We start from the raw sequence: 15,000 nt of genomic DNA on the forward strand, positions 1-15,000 counted from the left end.
ACGTAACACTGCCATTGTTTAGAGTGACGAATCGTGGCCTTGTTAACATAGGAAATACTTATGATAATGTGTCATCTTGAATCACACACACACACACACACACACACACACACACACACACACAGGTAAGAATAACCTCCCATAAACAACATTTTTGACAAACACATATGGAAAAAATGAAATAATAAAAGATAATATAAAGGATAACAAAACAACGGCCAGTGACTAATTCCTTCGTTGGATATATAATTGACACATATTCTCGTTTTCTTTTCGTACGAGGGACAAACTAGCTATTAACCCCTCAAAGACCCCATTACCTATTTACGAGGCATCAATTTATACACGAGGAAAGATACTTAGGTACGTGATGGAATATAGACTTGTAAAATATATCCAAACATGTCCTCCCGTCTCTCCTTTTCCTCCATTATCCCTTGTTTTCAAATATACACACGTCAAAATGCAATGCCACTCAACACTAAAACATCCATCAATACCTGAACGAAGTCAATGTAGCCTGTCGACCGAAAATACAGGTCATGACAAGGACGGGAAAATAAAACAGGAGAGATCAAAATGTACAGTTGTTTATCTTTATTACTTCAGAAAAAATAAACAATAACCAGGTGATGATACACACGCAATAACTCTCAAACAAACCAGTACAGCCTGTGAACCGAAATACAGGCCACAATTAGCTGTGAAATATAAATAACGAGAAAAAATTAACGTTAACACTCACCCATGGGCCTCCTCCTCTGCTTCTCTGCCCCCTTCGCTTCTCTTCCTTGTTTGGCGCCTTTAATTTACTCGCTCACTAGGTCAAACACTCACAAGGCTTACTAGGGAACTGCTTCACGTTTCCTTAGTCCTGCAAGATATCCTCAAGCAGTATTTAAGTTGAAAAGATTAAAAAGTTTCCGCTGGATCAACACTCTCACGGTTAGATTTTCACTGGCGGGAAACTTCACTTGTGGTGGTAGGTCTGTATTCGCAATTTCTCATTTGATTTTCTCTAATTTTTTTTCTAATTTACCATTTATCGAGATTTTACTACTATTTAACCATACATAATTAATTAATAGAACTTTAAATGCAAGAAAAATGAAAAAAAAAACCCAGATCGTTATATGTCTTATACTAATGTCGATATTTTGACATCTTTTTCCTTTTTTTCATAACAAAGAGGCTCTCGTTTGATTTTTCCACTACTTCTTTTCCAAACCACTACTTGCTAGAGTTTTTTACTATTACCAAATTGGATACAGATACAAAATAAGGTCTTAATAACAAAGAAACATTACAAAATACAACTTGTTATCCTTAATACTGGCTATCTTGTGAAAGTAAGGTTTTTAATGAAGTATGTCTCAATTTTGACTTCTCTATCTATTTATTTATTTATCTATGTATCTATCTATCTATCTATTTATTTGTCTATCTATCTATCTATCTATCAGGTTAGCTATCTATTTATTTATTTATCTATCTATCTATCTATCTATCTATCTATCAATCCATTCACCTATCTATCCATCTCTCTATCTATGCCTGAGTGACTGACTAACTTTATCTACACTGTATTCACTCATTTATTACATTTATCGTTTAAAATCTTTATGTCTTTATCACGTTTAGATTTGCCTCTATATTCCATGTCAATAACGAAATATGGTTTAGAGAGGAGGAGGAGGAGGAGGAGGAAAAAGATCGGAGACAGCAAGAGGAAGGGAGGATGAAGCGGGACAGATGAAGGAGAGAAAGGAAGAGGAAGAAGACAAACCATGATAATTCTAGATCATTACTTTTCTTTTCTCCTCTTCGTCCTGTAACCAAGCCTTTAGAATAATGAGCTCCATATCATAAGGGATTTGTCTTAATTCACAACTTTTGACTCCATATATCATTACGTTTGCTGAATAATCACACGGAATAAAGATTGTGTTATTAAAGTTATGTACCGTTGTGGATTTATGCAGCATGAGAGAGGAAGTAATGCGTGTGTGTGTGTGTGTGTGTGTGTGTGTGTGTGTGTGTGTGTGTGTGTGTGTGTGTGAGGGACAAAGAGGGTGGCCTTACCTCTCTGTCACGTCTGTCATAAATTCAGTGTTAATTAAGTCTACATGTATCGCATATATTAACTCCTGTCACCTTCCCCTCACCCTCCCGTCATCCTTCCGTCACTTTCCCGTCACTCCATCACATTCATATTCTCGCATATTCTTATTTCCTTTCACTCACTCACGTAATATTCTCTCATCACCATCCTTTCATCTTCCCTTCATCACCATTCCTCCTCATTCATCGCCTCTTCATTATTTCCTCCATGATCACAAAAAGAAAAAAAAAACTAATAAAAATATATAAATAGATAAGTTACCCCCAACAAGTAAGGCAAAAGATCACCATCCTTTCATCTTCCTATTTACGTCACCCCAAAAAGTAGGGCAAAAGAATATGGAGGATGGGAGAGGGCACGGCAACAATGCTATGGTGGTTAGACTCTCATGATTTATCCCAAGCATTGCACGCCTCGCCTGGTTGTCACACGGCCACTGTGTTTTGCTGGCGGTTACAACTTCGTACAATTTATTACCAGTCCCTGCGAGCCGCGTTAATCTGATCTGCACGGATTACGGACGCTAGAAAGTTTGGGTTAAGTTAATTTGATGTGAGAGTTTATATCTACCCTACGATCTCTCTCTCTCTCTCTCTCTCTCTTCTTTTATTTTTGAACCCGTCTTTTCTTTCTTTCGTAAGTAGGTACACCTGTAATTCCCTTAATTAGAAGGTAATATCAACAATAAGAAAAGTTTTCTCTTCCGCCTCTTAACTTTATATTCTTTTTTTTTCCTTACATAATATCAAATTCTTTACCTCAAACCAAATCATTCCTTTGCTCTTCTCTTCTTTCTCCCTTTCTTTCGTTCTCAGTTCTCTTTCTCAAATCGCAAGTGTGGTTTTCATCTTTTGCATCTGATAATATCACCAGATAGCGTCAGGAAGGCTCTCCTCGTCCCTCATTAAGTCACACACGCGTTGAGGCTCATTAGCAGGCGTGTCGCTGTCCCTTTGTCCCTTTCGTCACACATTGTTCTGGCTTAGCATGGCCGCGACCTTTGTCCAGGGGCTGTATATGAGGCAGTCCAGGCGCTGCTGTTGACATTCCTGCTCCCACTGGCGCTGCTAACACACACGGGTCCTGTCCACCAGCGGTACAGGAAATTTATGGTTTTGAGTCGCCTCTGCTTATAACCGCTGGCCTGCACATCTCGCGGAGTTTATTGTTTTTAATCACACTAAGTTGTCGCAGATTCTTGCCCGACTCGGCTATAGGAAGGTAATTGTATGCCTGTTTTGTGTTTGCGTTTTGTTTAAGGCTTGTTAGAACTGCTACTAGGAATGGCTCAGTGAAATCAGCTGAAATTCCACCAGAAAAGTATATTTTGATAGTAATGTGTTTAGAATTATGACAAATTTACTCCACACCATTATCTACACTACACCAGGTAGCTATATCACAGAAATTAACTGAATGCTATACAAGTTAAAGAATTCCACGATGAGAGGCTGAAATTATAGAGAGTAGGTGGCATAATATTACTAACTCCACACTGCTAACAAAACCACCATTTTCTCCACCATTATCAGCATGACGTGTCTGGCATACCTAGCTGTGACGTGCGTCCTAGTGAGTACCACAGCCATAACAGCGACCACAGAGCCTCCACCACCCACCACCACACTCCCTGACACCACAGACGAGCCCACAACAGACACCTCCTCCAACAGCACCAAGGAAAGGGGCACCAACCGTATCCTGAACTACGGGGCCGTTTCTGGAAGCAGTTTTGGGGTATTTGAATATGATACCCACCACTCTGCTTATCCCCACCCCCTTCCCGGCCCTGGTCCTATCCCTCACCCTAGGCCACCCTTCCTCCCTGGTCTCCCTGCCCCGGGCCACATCCCACCCCACCATCCTCCCTTCCCGCCGCACAATGGCATCTATCCCGCCACGAGCTCCTGCAAGTACTACTGTCCTGGCCGCTGGCATAATCAAATCTACTGCTGTGATAGTAAGTATGGGTATAAAGAAAGCATTTGTGGTTATAAACGTGTGGCAAATGTGAGGCTTTCTAGTCGCGTGTTACCGGAGATATCTTATTGTTATCCATTGTTTGAACACTGGTAGAGATATAAGATAGTAGAGAAGTGAGGGAAGCTGCAGTGAGTCTTCAAGCTTACTCCTGGCAGCCACTGCACTAAACATTCTAACCTATTCTCACCAATCAACCACACTGAAAAATTTGTCTGATCGTTTCAAGCACCAGCAGCAGACTGATTAACAAGTCCATTCCAAACATCTACCACTCTATTTGATAATTCCTTCCTCTCTCTACCAATGTCCTAATCGTCCTATTTTCTCCACAGACTCGCCTTCCTACCTGGGCTTCAAGTGCCCAAAGGTGCGTGACAGCTGTCCTGGCTCGCACTTCTTCCGCCATCTGAGGTCTTGCTCCGAGGACAGAAACTGCTACTTCGGGGAGAAATGTTGCCTGGACGCCTGTATTGGTCGCCACGTGTGCAAGGCTCCTGAGAGACGATAGGGAACCGCGTTTTAGGGATATATGTGTATAAAGTACGCAGGGACGCCTCCACAGTGGGGTCATATGCTGCTCTCTGGGTTTTATATATATATATATATATATATATATATATATATATATATATATATATATATATATATATTTTTTTTTTTTTTTTTCCTCCTCTCAAGACGCGGAAAAAGTGACGTGTTTAAATGGTGACGAATGTTTGGTTGGTTCTGATGTTTTTCTTTTTTTTTTACTTGTTTTCTATTTTATGGGAAGTTGAATTAATGATGAAATAGTAACGTTTTTGCATTCTTTATATGAGAGAGAGAGTGAATGGAATATGTAGCAACAATGTAAATACACTTGTGAATAGACTTTGTAAATACATGTAATAAGATATACATACAGTGACCAACCCAGATCTGAACATTTATGTATTTTGTCTTTGTATTTACTGCGAGAATAAATTAATGCAGTCTCAATGATGACTAGTATTATTGACTAAAACACAAATATTGAATAAATAAATAACAGACAGATACATGAAGGATTAAACCTGTGAATAAACTTTAAAGAGTCAAGATAGTTTTCATTATGGGACTTTGACAGTATCACACTAGCAATACAATAAACTACAGTCACTACAGATCATCATTGTGGGTAAAAAGACTTCAAGGTTTATAAATATTGATCTATTTGTGTTATGAAGACTCACTCCTGCCTTAGACTCTGGCTGAGGCAGAATGTCATCTACAAAAAGTGGTGATGAAATAAAACAATTTGCTCTTCTGTAATAAAAAGATAAAAAAACAACATGACGTCTGCCCAGCTGGAATGACAATATGGATGGAAATGCCTAACCATGAAAAGTAAACATAACAATAATATATAGAGAACAATTACATCATTACTTAAGAAGAACAGTTACCAGCAAACCTGATGAAGATAATAACTCATTTTGATTACCTCTTCTGGACAAATTATTAAACTGATGAGCTGAATAAAACACAAACCTGGAAGACCACACACACACACACACACACACACACACACACACACATACACACACACATATATATGGTGTTGCTCCCTGTCAAACATAGGTGCACTCAAAAGTTAATGAGAAAACAGTGCACAAAAATCAAAGCAAGCATATAAAATTGTGCAGCAGGTAGGAGTGCTGGCCGTGTCACCTGCACCACTTCACAATAACAGTTGGCCATTCAGAAACAATCACATCACCTTGACACTAAACAACTCATCAAAATAAAACTCATTACGTCACATGAAACCATACACAAAACTGTAAAAATGAGTGTAGCATTAAACATCGCATGGACATCATAACATTCTGACCAGAAGTAAGAAATATACGAGACAGTTAACAGATTAAATTGTTTCTGTGGCATAATTGAAATACTGTCCTGTCAAGTGAATTATCAGGTAGAATACAAATGAACGGGAGGAAGAAAACATTATCTACATACACAGCCGTGACAGTACACTCATATTACATCGTTTCAAAATAGTACATCACAACACGGTCTAGAAATTGGACTAATTCTACTCGTACCTTGCTGGAGAATGAGCAGGTACAGAAAAAGGTGCAGCTCACAGTTCATTGTAATTCTGGCAGACTAAAACCTTACCTCTTTGTTTTATACTTTTCCATCAAAGCTCTCTACTCACACTTACTTTCAACTTCCTATTCGAATTCCCTACAACATTTTTAGTCACACAATTTGCTTCTACCTATCTCATTCCCTCTCTCTCTCTCTCTCTCTCTCAGGCACTTTCTACACAGGCACTATACTTCCCAAACATACACCATTGAACTATTACCACTTCCACCCTTCTGTTTACACTTGGCTTCACATTTATGCAATTCGAGTAAGTGTTTGCCTCTCTCATTCTCTCTCTCTCTCTCTCTTGCTTCTTTATCCTTGTCTTCCTCTCACTAGTCTCTCCATACCATCAGTTTTCTTCTTTCCTTGTTATTATTCAACCTATGTAGCTATTTGTGTCCTCTCTCTCTCTCTCTCTCTCTCTCTCTCTCTCTGGCACTTTAACTCCTGAATCCTACTTAACCAAATCAATGTTACAGCTTAAATTCGCTGTATTCAGCATCAGTGTTGACAGTACTGTGATAACAATGACATTATTACACCCTTCTATGTTGAGGTGCTGTCCACAATACTGTTTCTTCATATGTGATTATAATAATTTCCCTTGAATATCTTACACACACACACACAAACACACACATCTTATACATCCATTAAACACTCACACAATCACAAAAATAAAATCACCTCATTGCAAGTTATGACATATAAAGTTTGAGAAGGAAAGAGAAGTAGCAATGACATTACACAACAGTAACCAGAAAAGGTACTGCTCGGACACCAGTATATGAACCTCACTAATACAAAGCATACCATATTATATCCTTATGTAATGGTGCAATGTTTGGTGATCTGAAGGACTGTCACTTGCATCTTGAGAGGCTGCCCCAAAATATAAACTCATTAAAATACTCAATCTCTCCTAAACTAATTAATTTGCTATCACTGGTAAATAAAGCAGCAGCGGTGGAGAGTTGCAATGAATGACTTGCTGGCCACTGGTGTATCTGGTTCACAAAGTCAATAGTGAACATGAAACAACTGACAGGTTTATTATTTTGAACTTGAAAGAAATCAGTCTCTTTATAAGAATAGTATTAGTATTTAATCTATACTAACAATACCAAAAAAAGTACCAGAGAGGAACAGTTTTGCTTCATAACACTCCCTCTCTATGTTATGTTACAATACTTTATATATGAGAGTGAGGAGAGTGCAGCGAGGGATGGCGGAGTGTGAGTGGCATGTTGTCACCCCACACACTGAGTCATCTGTTTAGCGTAGTGCTCTAATAAACTCAGCTGATGCCTAACCACTGTCATGAATACACAACAGCAGGAAACCCTTCACATTTCAGCTCCACTGCTCCCTCAATGAGAAATGAAAAAAGATGAATAACCCAAATCTGTCTTTTTGTTACAGCCACCTTATGCAGTGAGCTCGTAAAAACAAGACACTGGATACAGGCCTATGGAGATTAGATAGATAAAGAAAGTGATAAAAATAGATAATAAATAACAAATAACATAAAATAATACAGACTGTGAATGCTCTACCAAAAAGCAAGAAGAAAAAAACACAAACAGAATCATCATTCAAAACTGATCAGAGTGAGGTGATGCAGTACACAAGTTTGTTTAACCTACAAGCAACACTTCACCGGACTGGAAGAGACAAAACATCAATGTACTTCCCTCCACACTTCTCAGGGTCATGTGGCAGACTCACTACAAGCTCCTGGAGAGACTTTGAACTCATACTGTTCAGCGCAAACCTCGTCCTACCAACACTTGTATTCAGAGACACTTTGCTCTCTCACGATGACTATTTCCAAAGGCTCTAGTTAAAGATATTTGTGTTTTTAAGGGTATTTTTATGGTTCTGGTGATGGATTAGCAAGATTTCTAGTTAATCATAAGGAGAAAGTGTCTTGAAAACCTGGCCAGTCATCTATGAGGACTTGAAAAAATTGTCGTTGTGAGAGAGCAAGGCGCTTCTGAATAAGACGATAAGTAACAAGGAACAGGTATAGACATTACCATTGAGAAAAAATTAATCTTATATAAGTTTTCCAGATGTTTCCTATATAGCACAGCAAACTTTACTTTAGGCTATATTGTTTCCTGACCTTTCCTCTACAGCACACACACAAAACTCAACTTTCGTCTATGTCTGTTAGTGAAGATGTTCATGACTAAGAGACCATCAGCAAAGAATGAGATCCTACACTTGAATGATAAGAAAATGCTGATGGAAATTTGTGAAAATAATTAAATAGGACAGAAGCACAGCAATAATTCAGACTGATACAAAACTGAGATCAGTGTTTTGAAATTCAATATATTTCTTAAAACAGCTAACAAACAATTATATTAATTTATTAATATCATTACCTCAGCTGAATGACCCATAATGATGAAGGTGTCAAGATATATATATAATGACTTTATCTTCATTCTCATGAACTTCTTAATCATTGTAACTAAATAGGAACATCTGACTACTGCTTCTCTGGTTAGTATTTATATTATTGCACTGACAAGTGAGAGGTCGGTCTACAGGTGAAGCGTGACAGTTAAGGCCTCTTTGTCTAATCTCGTGTGGAGTCCTGGCTTTCACTGGGCACGGTAATAAAGTCTGACTTGCAGCAACTGACTCACAGGAATCAAACTGGAAAACATGTGGTGTCAATAAAGATGCATGTGTCTGTATTCACATATTTCCAAGGAGCTGGTCCAAATTAAGGCTTACACAACACAGATGCATGGTAGAGTGCATAGTACACAGCCATTAATAATAAAATAAATTTGTCAGACATCCTGATCAAATTAACCCCAAAACACAAATAACCAAATAAACAAAAAGCCTAGTAGTACATACAACTACTAACGCAAAAATACTCAACATTATTACCTCAGGAAGCGATGACAGTCCCCCACCAGTAGAAAAATGGCCTACAGTTAAGCTAAAAGCCATGAGAGAGAGACACTTGGCCAAGACACCTGTGACAGAGAGAACCCGCACCCCTGCTGGCTTCATAATACACAACAATGGATGAACGAGCAATAAAACCTCCAAGCTCTGCACTACATCCTTCCCCTCCATCCTCCACCAGGTGCATGGCAGGACTCCTAGGACAGCTTGGTGGCAATCTTGGAAGCAGAGAGTTTGTTGGAGCGCAATGCCTCCTTCTCAGCCTTGCGTCTCTGCTGCTCCAGTCTCCTCCTCTCCCTCTCCAGGTGTCGCTTCTCTCGCAGGACTGCATCAATGTCATCCTCCTCTTCTGCCTCGTCTTCCCATCCACCCCCAGAGTCGTCCCAGTCACCCAGCTCGGGGGACTGAGGATGGAATATTATCAACTTTAGTGATCAGATAGCATACAAAAATAACAGAAATAATGCAAGATGAATACAGTGCCATATGTAGTCAATACGAGGATACATGAATTTATATAAAGATAAGATCATTTGTTATAAAAAGAACTGTGATTTTCTATAAGTAGCTGGAAATTGTTTGTTCCAAGGTTGGATATACAAAAACTTAAAAGAAACTGAATCACTTCGGTAATAATAAATAAATTCCTTTCATACACTCAGTATCACATACAAAAAAAAGTCAAACTGCCACAGAATATTCATCAACGTAAGACAAACGAACCAACAAGTTAAGAACGCAATTCAAAGAAGGACAACTTAAAAACAATTCACGATGTCTCCACAAGGCTTCAGCTAAATACAGGAAAGGAGTGGCTACCTGAAGGATGGGGTCAGACAGGGATATTGACAGCCTGTTGGACACCTGCTGCTCCTCCTCGGGGCGCTCCAGTATCACAACCTGCGGCTTCTTCTCTATGCTCGGTGCAAGGTCCTGAAATGTGAAGGCTATGTAACCAGAGAATATTGAGAGGGTAAGAGATGTTGAATAAGGATGAAGTGAGCTGCCTGGAGAACTTGTTGAAAATAAAGGAAAGATGTTAAAAAGAAAAAGAAATTAGTGAGTGTGCCTAGCCTAGCCTAACCTAACTCTGTGTGTGTGTGTGTGTGTGTGTGTGTGTGTGTGTGTGTGTGTGTGTGTGTGTGTGTGTGTGTGTGTGTGTGTGTGTGTGTGTGTGTGTGTGTGTGTGTGTGTGTGTGTGTGTGTGTGTGTGTGTGTGTGTGTGTGTCAGGAGAGTAAAAAATCAAGTAAATATGAAATTCCGTAGTGAACTGAATCCCTCACCTCAAAGTAATTGGGTTCAGGTTCAGGTTCTGCCTCAGTTTCCTGAAGCTTCCTCTGCTGGTTGAGTCTGTACTGGTTGATCTGCTGCTGGAGGAATGACACTTGTGGCTGGTGCTGTGACCATCCACCTCCATCACTCACCACTGATGACGGGATGTCCCAGGAGTCCCACCCACCCATGGTTTCCTCAGGATGCTGCAAATGTACATAAGGGATTTTTTTTTATTTATTCTTATGTAAGAGGGGAAATCTGGCCAAAGGTAAAAAAAAAAGGTCATATAAAAAGATCCACTTAGATGCCAGTCCTTGAGCAGATACAAGAGTAGCCAAAAGAATAGGATAGGTGTCTTGAAACTTCTCTCATATGAGTTTGTGTTACAGGAAGATGGAAATACAGAAGTAGGTGTTTGTATGAATCAGGTTCCATATTAAAGGCGTAAGGTACAATAGAAAAAGAAGAAAAAAAAAAAAGGAATATTGCATCATGAGGGACGCATATAAAAACCAAACTGGGTCATGACAAAACAGAAACTTTGAGGAACATTGATCAATATGAATAACTACTTTGCCAATATAATTTTTTACACTTTAGGTGACAACAAAAATTCTTAGAGCCTTCCTCCAAGACATGAGACAAAAAGCACCTGTGTTGTATATTTTAGGTAACAGCAAAATCCATAAAACTTTCCTTCATAATAAGAGGAAAAAAAATAAATCTGTGTAGTTTCAGTGACAGCAAAAATTCTTGGAGCTTTCTTCCACGACAAGAGACAAAAAGCACCTATGTAGTTTATTTCAGGTAGAGTTTTTTCTCCATGACAAGAGATCCCTAAAATACACCTATGTAATTTCTTTCAGGTGACAGCAAAAATTCTTAAAGTTTTCCTGTATGACAAGAGACAAAAGTTCACCTGTGTAGTTTCTCCATGGCTACTGTCACTGCCAATGGACACAGCTATAGGAAGGTGAGTCTCAGAGTAGCGCCTCTTCCTCAGACAGCAGAAACAGCGGCGCACCAGAGTCAGCAGCAGCAGCAGCACCGACTTCACCTTCCTGAATGCCACCATCACCAGCATTCTAGTGAGAGAGGAACAGGGTAAATTTTCAGTCTTATATCAACATTTCATTTCATGCTGGAACTATTTATGGCGCCTTTTTAATATACACGTCCCGCCTGCTCTCCTTGATTCCCGGCTCCCCCTTTGCAGCCCCTCCACCCAGCTGATATGATGTCACATACATGAAACCATGCTATTGGTCGACAACACACACACACACACACACACACACACACACACACACACACACATACTCAACTCACAATTGAGAGGGACGGGTTTGAGTCCCGACGTGGCGAGGCAAATGGGCAAGCCTCTTAAGGTGTAGCCCCTGTTTACCTAGCAGTAAATAAGTACGGGGTTGTGGCCTCGCTTTCCCGGTGTGTGGAGAGTGTTGTGGTCTCAGTCCTACCCGAAGATCAGTCTATGAGCTCTGAGCTCGCTCCATAATGGGAAAGACTGGCTGGTTGACCAGCAGATGACCGTGGTGAATCACACACACACACACACACACACACACACACACACACACACACACACACACACACACGGGCCAGTAGCTCAGTGGTTAGAGCGCTGGCTTCACAAGCCAGAGGACCGGGGTTCGATTCCCCGGCCGGGTGGATATATTTGGGTGTGTCTCCTTTCACGTGTAGCCCCTGTTCACCTAGCAGTGAGTAGGTACGGGATGTAAATCGAGGAGTTGTGACCTTGTTGTCCTGATGTGTGTTGTGTGCCTGGTCTCAGGCCTATCCGAAGATCGGAAATAATGAGCTCTGAGCTCGTTCCGTAGGGTAACATCTGGCTGTCTCGTCAGAGACTGCAGCAGATCAAACAGTGAATTACACATACACACACAAACTATGATCACGCCCTATCTACCCTTGATCTCCCCACACTGGCTACCAGATACCAAGCGGCCCTTGTCAGGATGGGTAGAGGCCTGCTGTGCCACCCATGGCTACGACACCTATCCCCTGACGCTCCCCAGCCACACCATACCACACAACACACAAATGTGGTCATGCCACTTAAGGCCCTGAGAACAGACCATTATGATCATAGTGCCATCTCCTCCATGGTGCGAGTCATACACAGCTAAGTTAAGGTTCTAATCTTAAGTCTCCCTCAATCCACATATGTACATTTTCAGTAACTATGTATGTACTGCAATTACTAATAAACCGTATTATTATTACTATTATCATTATTACATACACACACACACACACACACACACACATACAAACTCATGGCAAACAAAAGGACACTCCAAGAAGATCAAGAAAAGTTAGCGTTCGAGAAACATTAAAAAGTTTAGTTTTCCGCACAGGACAGTAGATATTTGGAACAGATTGAGTGAAAAGATTGTAGCAACAGAAAGTGTGCACAAATTTAAGGAAAAGTTGGATAAATATAGATATGGAGACGGGTCTCTATAAGCCCCACTCGAACACTGTAATATATAACTAGGTAAATACAAGTAAATTAAATATACACGCACAAACGCACACACAAACAAATGTGGCCATATAGCAATGTCCTAATATCCTCCTATTCCTCTTTTTGTTATCTATTTTTCTTTCTATCTCTCCTGTTTATCTCGATTTCCTCCATCTATTATCCATTTCCTTCCTATCTCCTGTTTTAATCCCATTTCCTCCATCTCTTCTCTCTTTTTCCCTTGACCAATAGTGTCGTTTCACACGTGACGTCAAATCAGCCAAGTGGAGGAGCTGGGAATCAAGGAGAGTGGGCGGGATGTGTATATTAAGAAAGTGCCCTATTCATTCATTTACTTTTTCTGGTAGTTTATGACCTGTTTTGAATGAACCTGTATTTCATTTCAGTTGCATATCAGTAGTTTTTTTTATATTTCTCTCTTGCCTCTTCCTCAAAAATACTGCTTATCCCCTTTAGAAATAACTGTATTGCAATGAAAATGAAGAACATGCAGTACTCTCTTAAAGAACACATCCCGGCTGCTCTCCTGTATTACCTCTTTTGCAGTTCCTCCACCCAGCTGATTTGACATTATCACATATATGAAGCTACAATATTAGTCAACAAGGAAGAGAGAGAGAGAGAGAGAGAGAGAGAGAGAGAGAGAGAGAGAGAGAGAGAGAGAGAGAGAGAGAGAGAGAGAGAGAGAGAGAAATGTCCAGAGGAAGTTGGGATTAAAACAGGAAATAGAAAGAAGAAATGGATAATAAATGACAGAAATGGAAATACAAAACGATAAATAGGAATAACACAAGAGATGGAAAGAAAAATAGATAATGAAAAAAATGGGTAGCTAACAAATAGGGGGAAGAGGGTAACAAATAAAGGGGGAATGGGAACAAAACAGGAAATGAAGGAAAACAAGATCTGGTATTATTGCAGTTTCAACCAATACACCACACGTCATTACACACTTTCTCACGGTCTACATCACACTTCAACGATCATTTCTAACCCCATTTTACCCTCTTGGAAACTGGGGTTAGGTTAGGTTAGGTTAAAACCCCACTTTCCCAGGAGGTTCCCAAGCTTGTTAGACATAGGGGAAAAGAAATATAAACTAGGGTATAGTGGTTGAAACTGCAAATTTACCCAAGATCATTTATTTCTTTCTATCTCCTATTTTAATCCCTACTCCCTCCATTTATCATCTCTCTCTCTCTTGTTTACCAATTGCATGGTTGAACTGCAAAGGGGAAGCAGGGAAGAGAGCGAGCGGGATGTGTTCTTTACGAGAGTGCCGAAAATGCTTAATGAAACACAAAGTTCTAATCTAAACCCAAATAACTGGAGTTCACATTTCTGGCACTGAGTAACCCGGCCCCAGTTGGTAAGAGGAACAAATTGAGCTTAATTCCACACCTGTCGCTCCAGAACACACGTGACTCAAGGTACTGGGGGCAGGGGGCACGTGGGGGGCACCTTCATTAACTCCAGCGTGGTGTGGCCTCCGTCTTGAAGAAATGTCAGCAGGACGCAAAGATATCGGTCCCTCCGCCGACATGTAAACAATGGTGTGTGAGTGTGACCCGAGTGATCTTGATCTTGATGCGCCAGCTGACACATTCCCCCTTCCAGTGATGATACGAGGATTTTGAGTTATTGGTGAATAATGTCATTTTTTACGCTTTTTCCCCCTATATATTTACTGTTCTACAGGTCTAACTTTTGAGCAATTCCATATTACCTATAACTTATTAGCATGACACATACTTACAGGACTCAAGTATCATTAACGTATCCCTTGATTTAATGCAGCACCAGTAACACGTGACATCAACACTGGCTGGAGGGATCTCAATGCACTCACACCCTGCTGAGCTGACCATTGATATCACGTGTATCCTTTCCATCATTCTTACAACCACGATAGATCCACACACACTGCATTCATCACTCTGCTCCTTCCACACACACTGCATTCATCACTCTGCTTTCATATTGCACCTCCCGTTCTCCTTCCTTCCAGCGTTAGTCTTTCCATCACTCTTACAG

At 40.2% G+C, this 15,000-nt stretch overlaps 2 protein-coding genes and 1 long non-coding RNA gene across 4 annotated transcripts in view; 1 reads left to right on the plus strand and 2 right to left on the minus strand.

Annotated features, from left to right (window-relative positions):
- The first annotated feature begins 3,149 nt into the window (after nucleotides 1-3,149).
- Nucleotides 3,150-4,685, plus strand: LOC123519490. The gene is made up of 3 exons (XM_045280837.1): nucleotides 3,150-3,343; nucleotides 3,655-4,082; nucleotides 4,438-4,685. Exons 2-3 carry the CDS (start codon nucleotides 3,656-3,658, stop codon nucleotides 4,611-4,613), a joined length of 603 nt encoding a protein of 200 aa, XP_045136772.1. The 5' UTR covers nucleotides 3,150-3,343; nucleotide 3,655; the 3' UTR covers nucleotides 4,614-4,685.
- Nucleotides 4,686-5,278: 593 nt separating this feature from the next.
- On the minus strand, nucleotides 5,279-14,548 carry LOC123519425 (receptor-binding cancer antigen expressed on SiSo cells-like). Of its 2 annotated transcripts, none has more exons than XM_045280718.1 (5): nucleotides 14,428-14,548; nucleotides 11,356-11,521; nucleotides 10,445-10,639; nucleotides 9,980-10,093; nucleotides 5,279-9,564 (listed from the first exon to the last, which is right to left on the minus strand). In XM_045280718.1, the coding sequence occupies exons 2-5, from the start codon at nucleotides 11,518-11,520 to the stop codon at nucleotides 9,358-9,360; spliced, it is 681 nt and encodes a 226-aa protein (XP_045136653.1). In that variant the 5' UTR covers nucleotide 11,521; nucleotides 14,428-14,548; the 3' UTR covers nucleotides 5,279-9,357. The 2 variants fall into 2 exon arrangements, with proteins under 2 accessions (XP_045136653.1, XP_045136651.1); XM_045280716.1 differs by having other exon boundaries at nucleotides 14,368-14,546.
- Nucleotides 5,279-15,000, minus strand: part of LOC123519426 — an 11,063-nt gene continuing 1,341 nt past the window's right edge. The window contains exon 2 of the long non-coding RNA XR_006679010.1: nucleotides 5,279-6,658. This is a non-coding gene — a long non-coding RNA (uncharacterized LOC123519426). The remainder of the gene's footprint in view (nucleotides 6,659-15,000) is intronic.

The sequence above is a fragment of the Portunus trituberculatus genome, chromosome 45 (assembly GCF_017591435.1).
Source record: "Portunus trituberculatus isolate SZX2019 chromosome 45, ASM1759143v1, whole genome shotgun sequence".
Lineage (NCBI taxonomy): Eukaryota > Metazoa > Arthropoda > Malacostraca > Decapoda > Portunidae > Portunus > Portunus trituberculatus.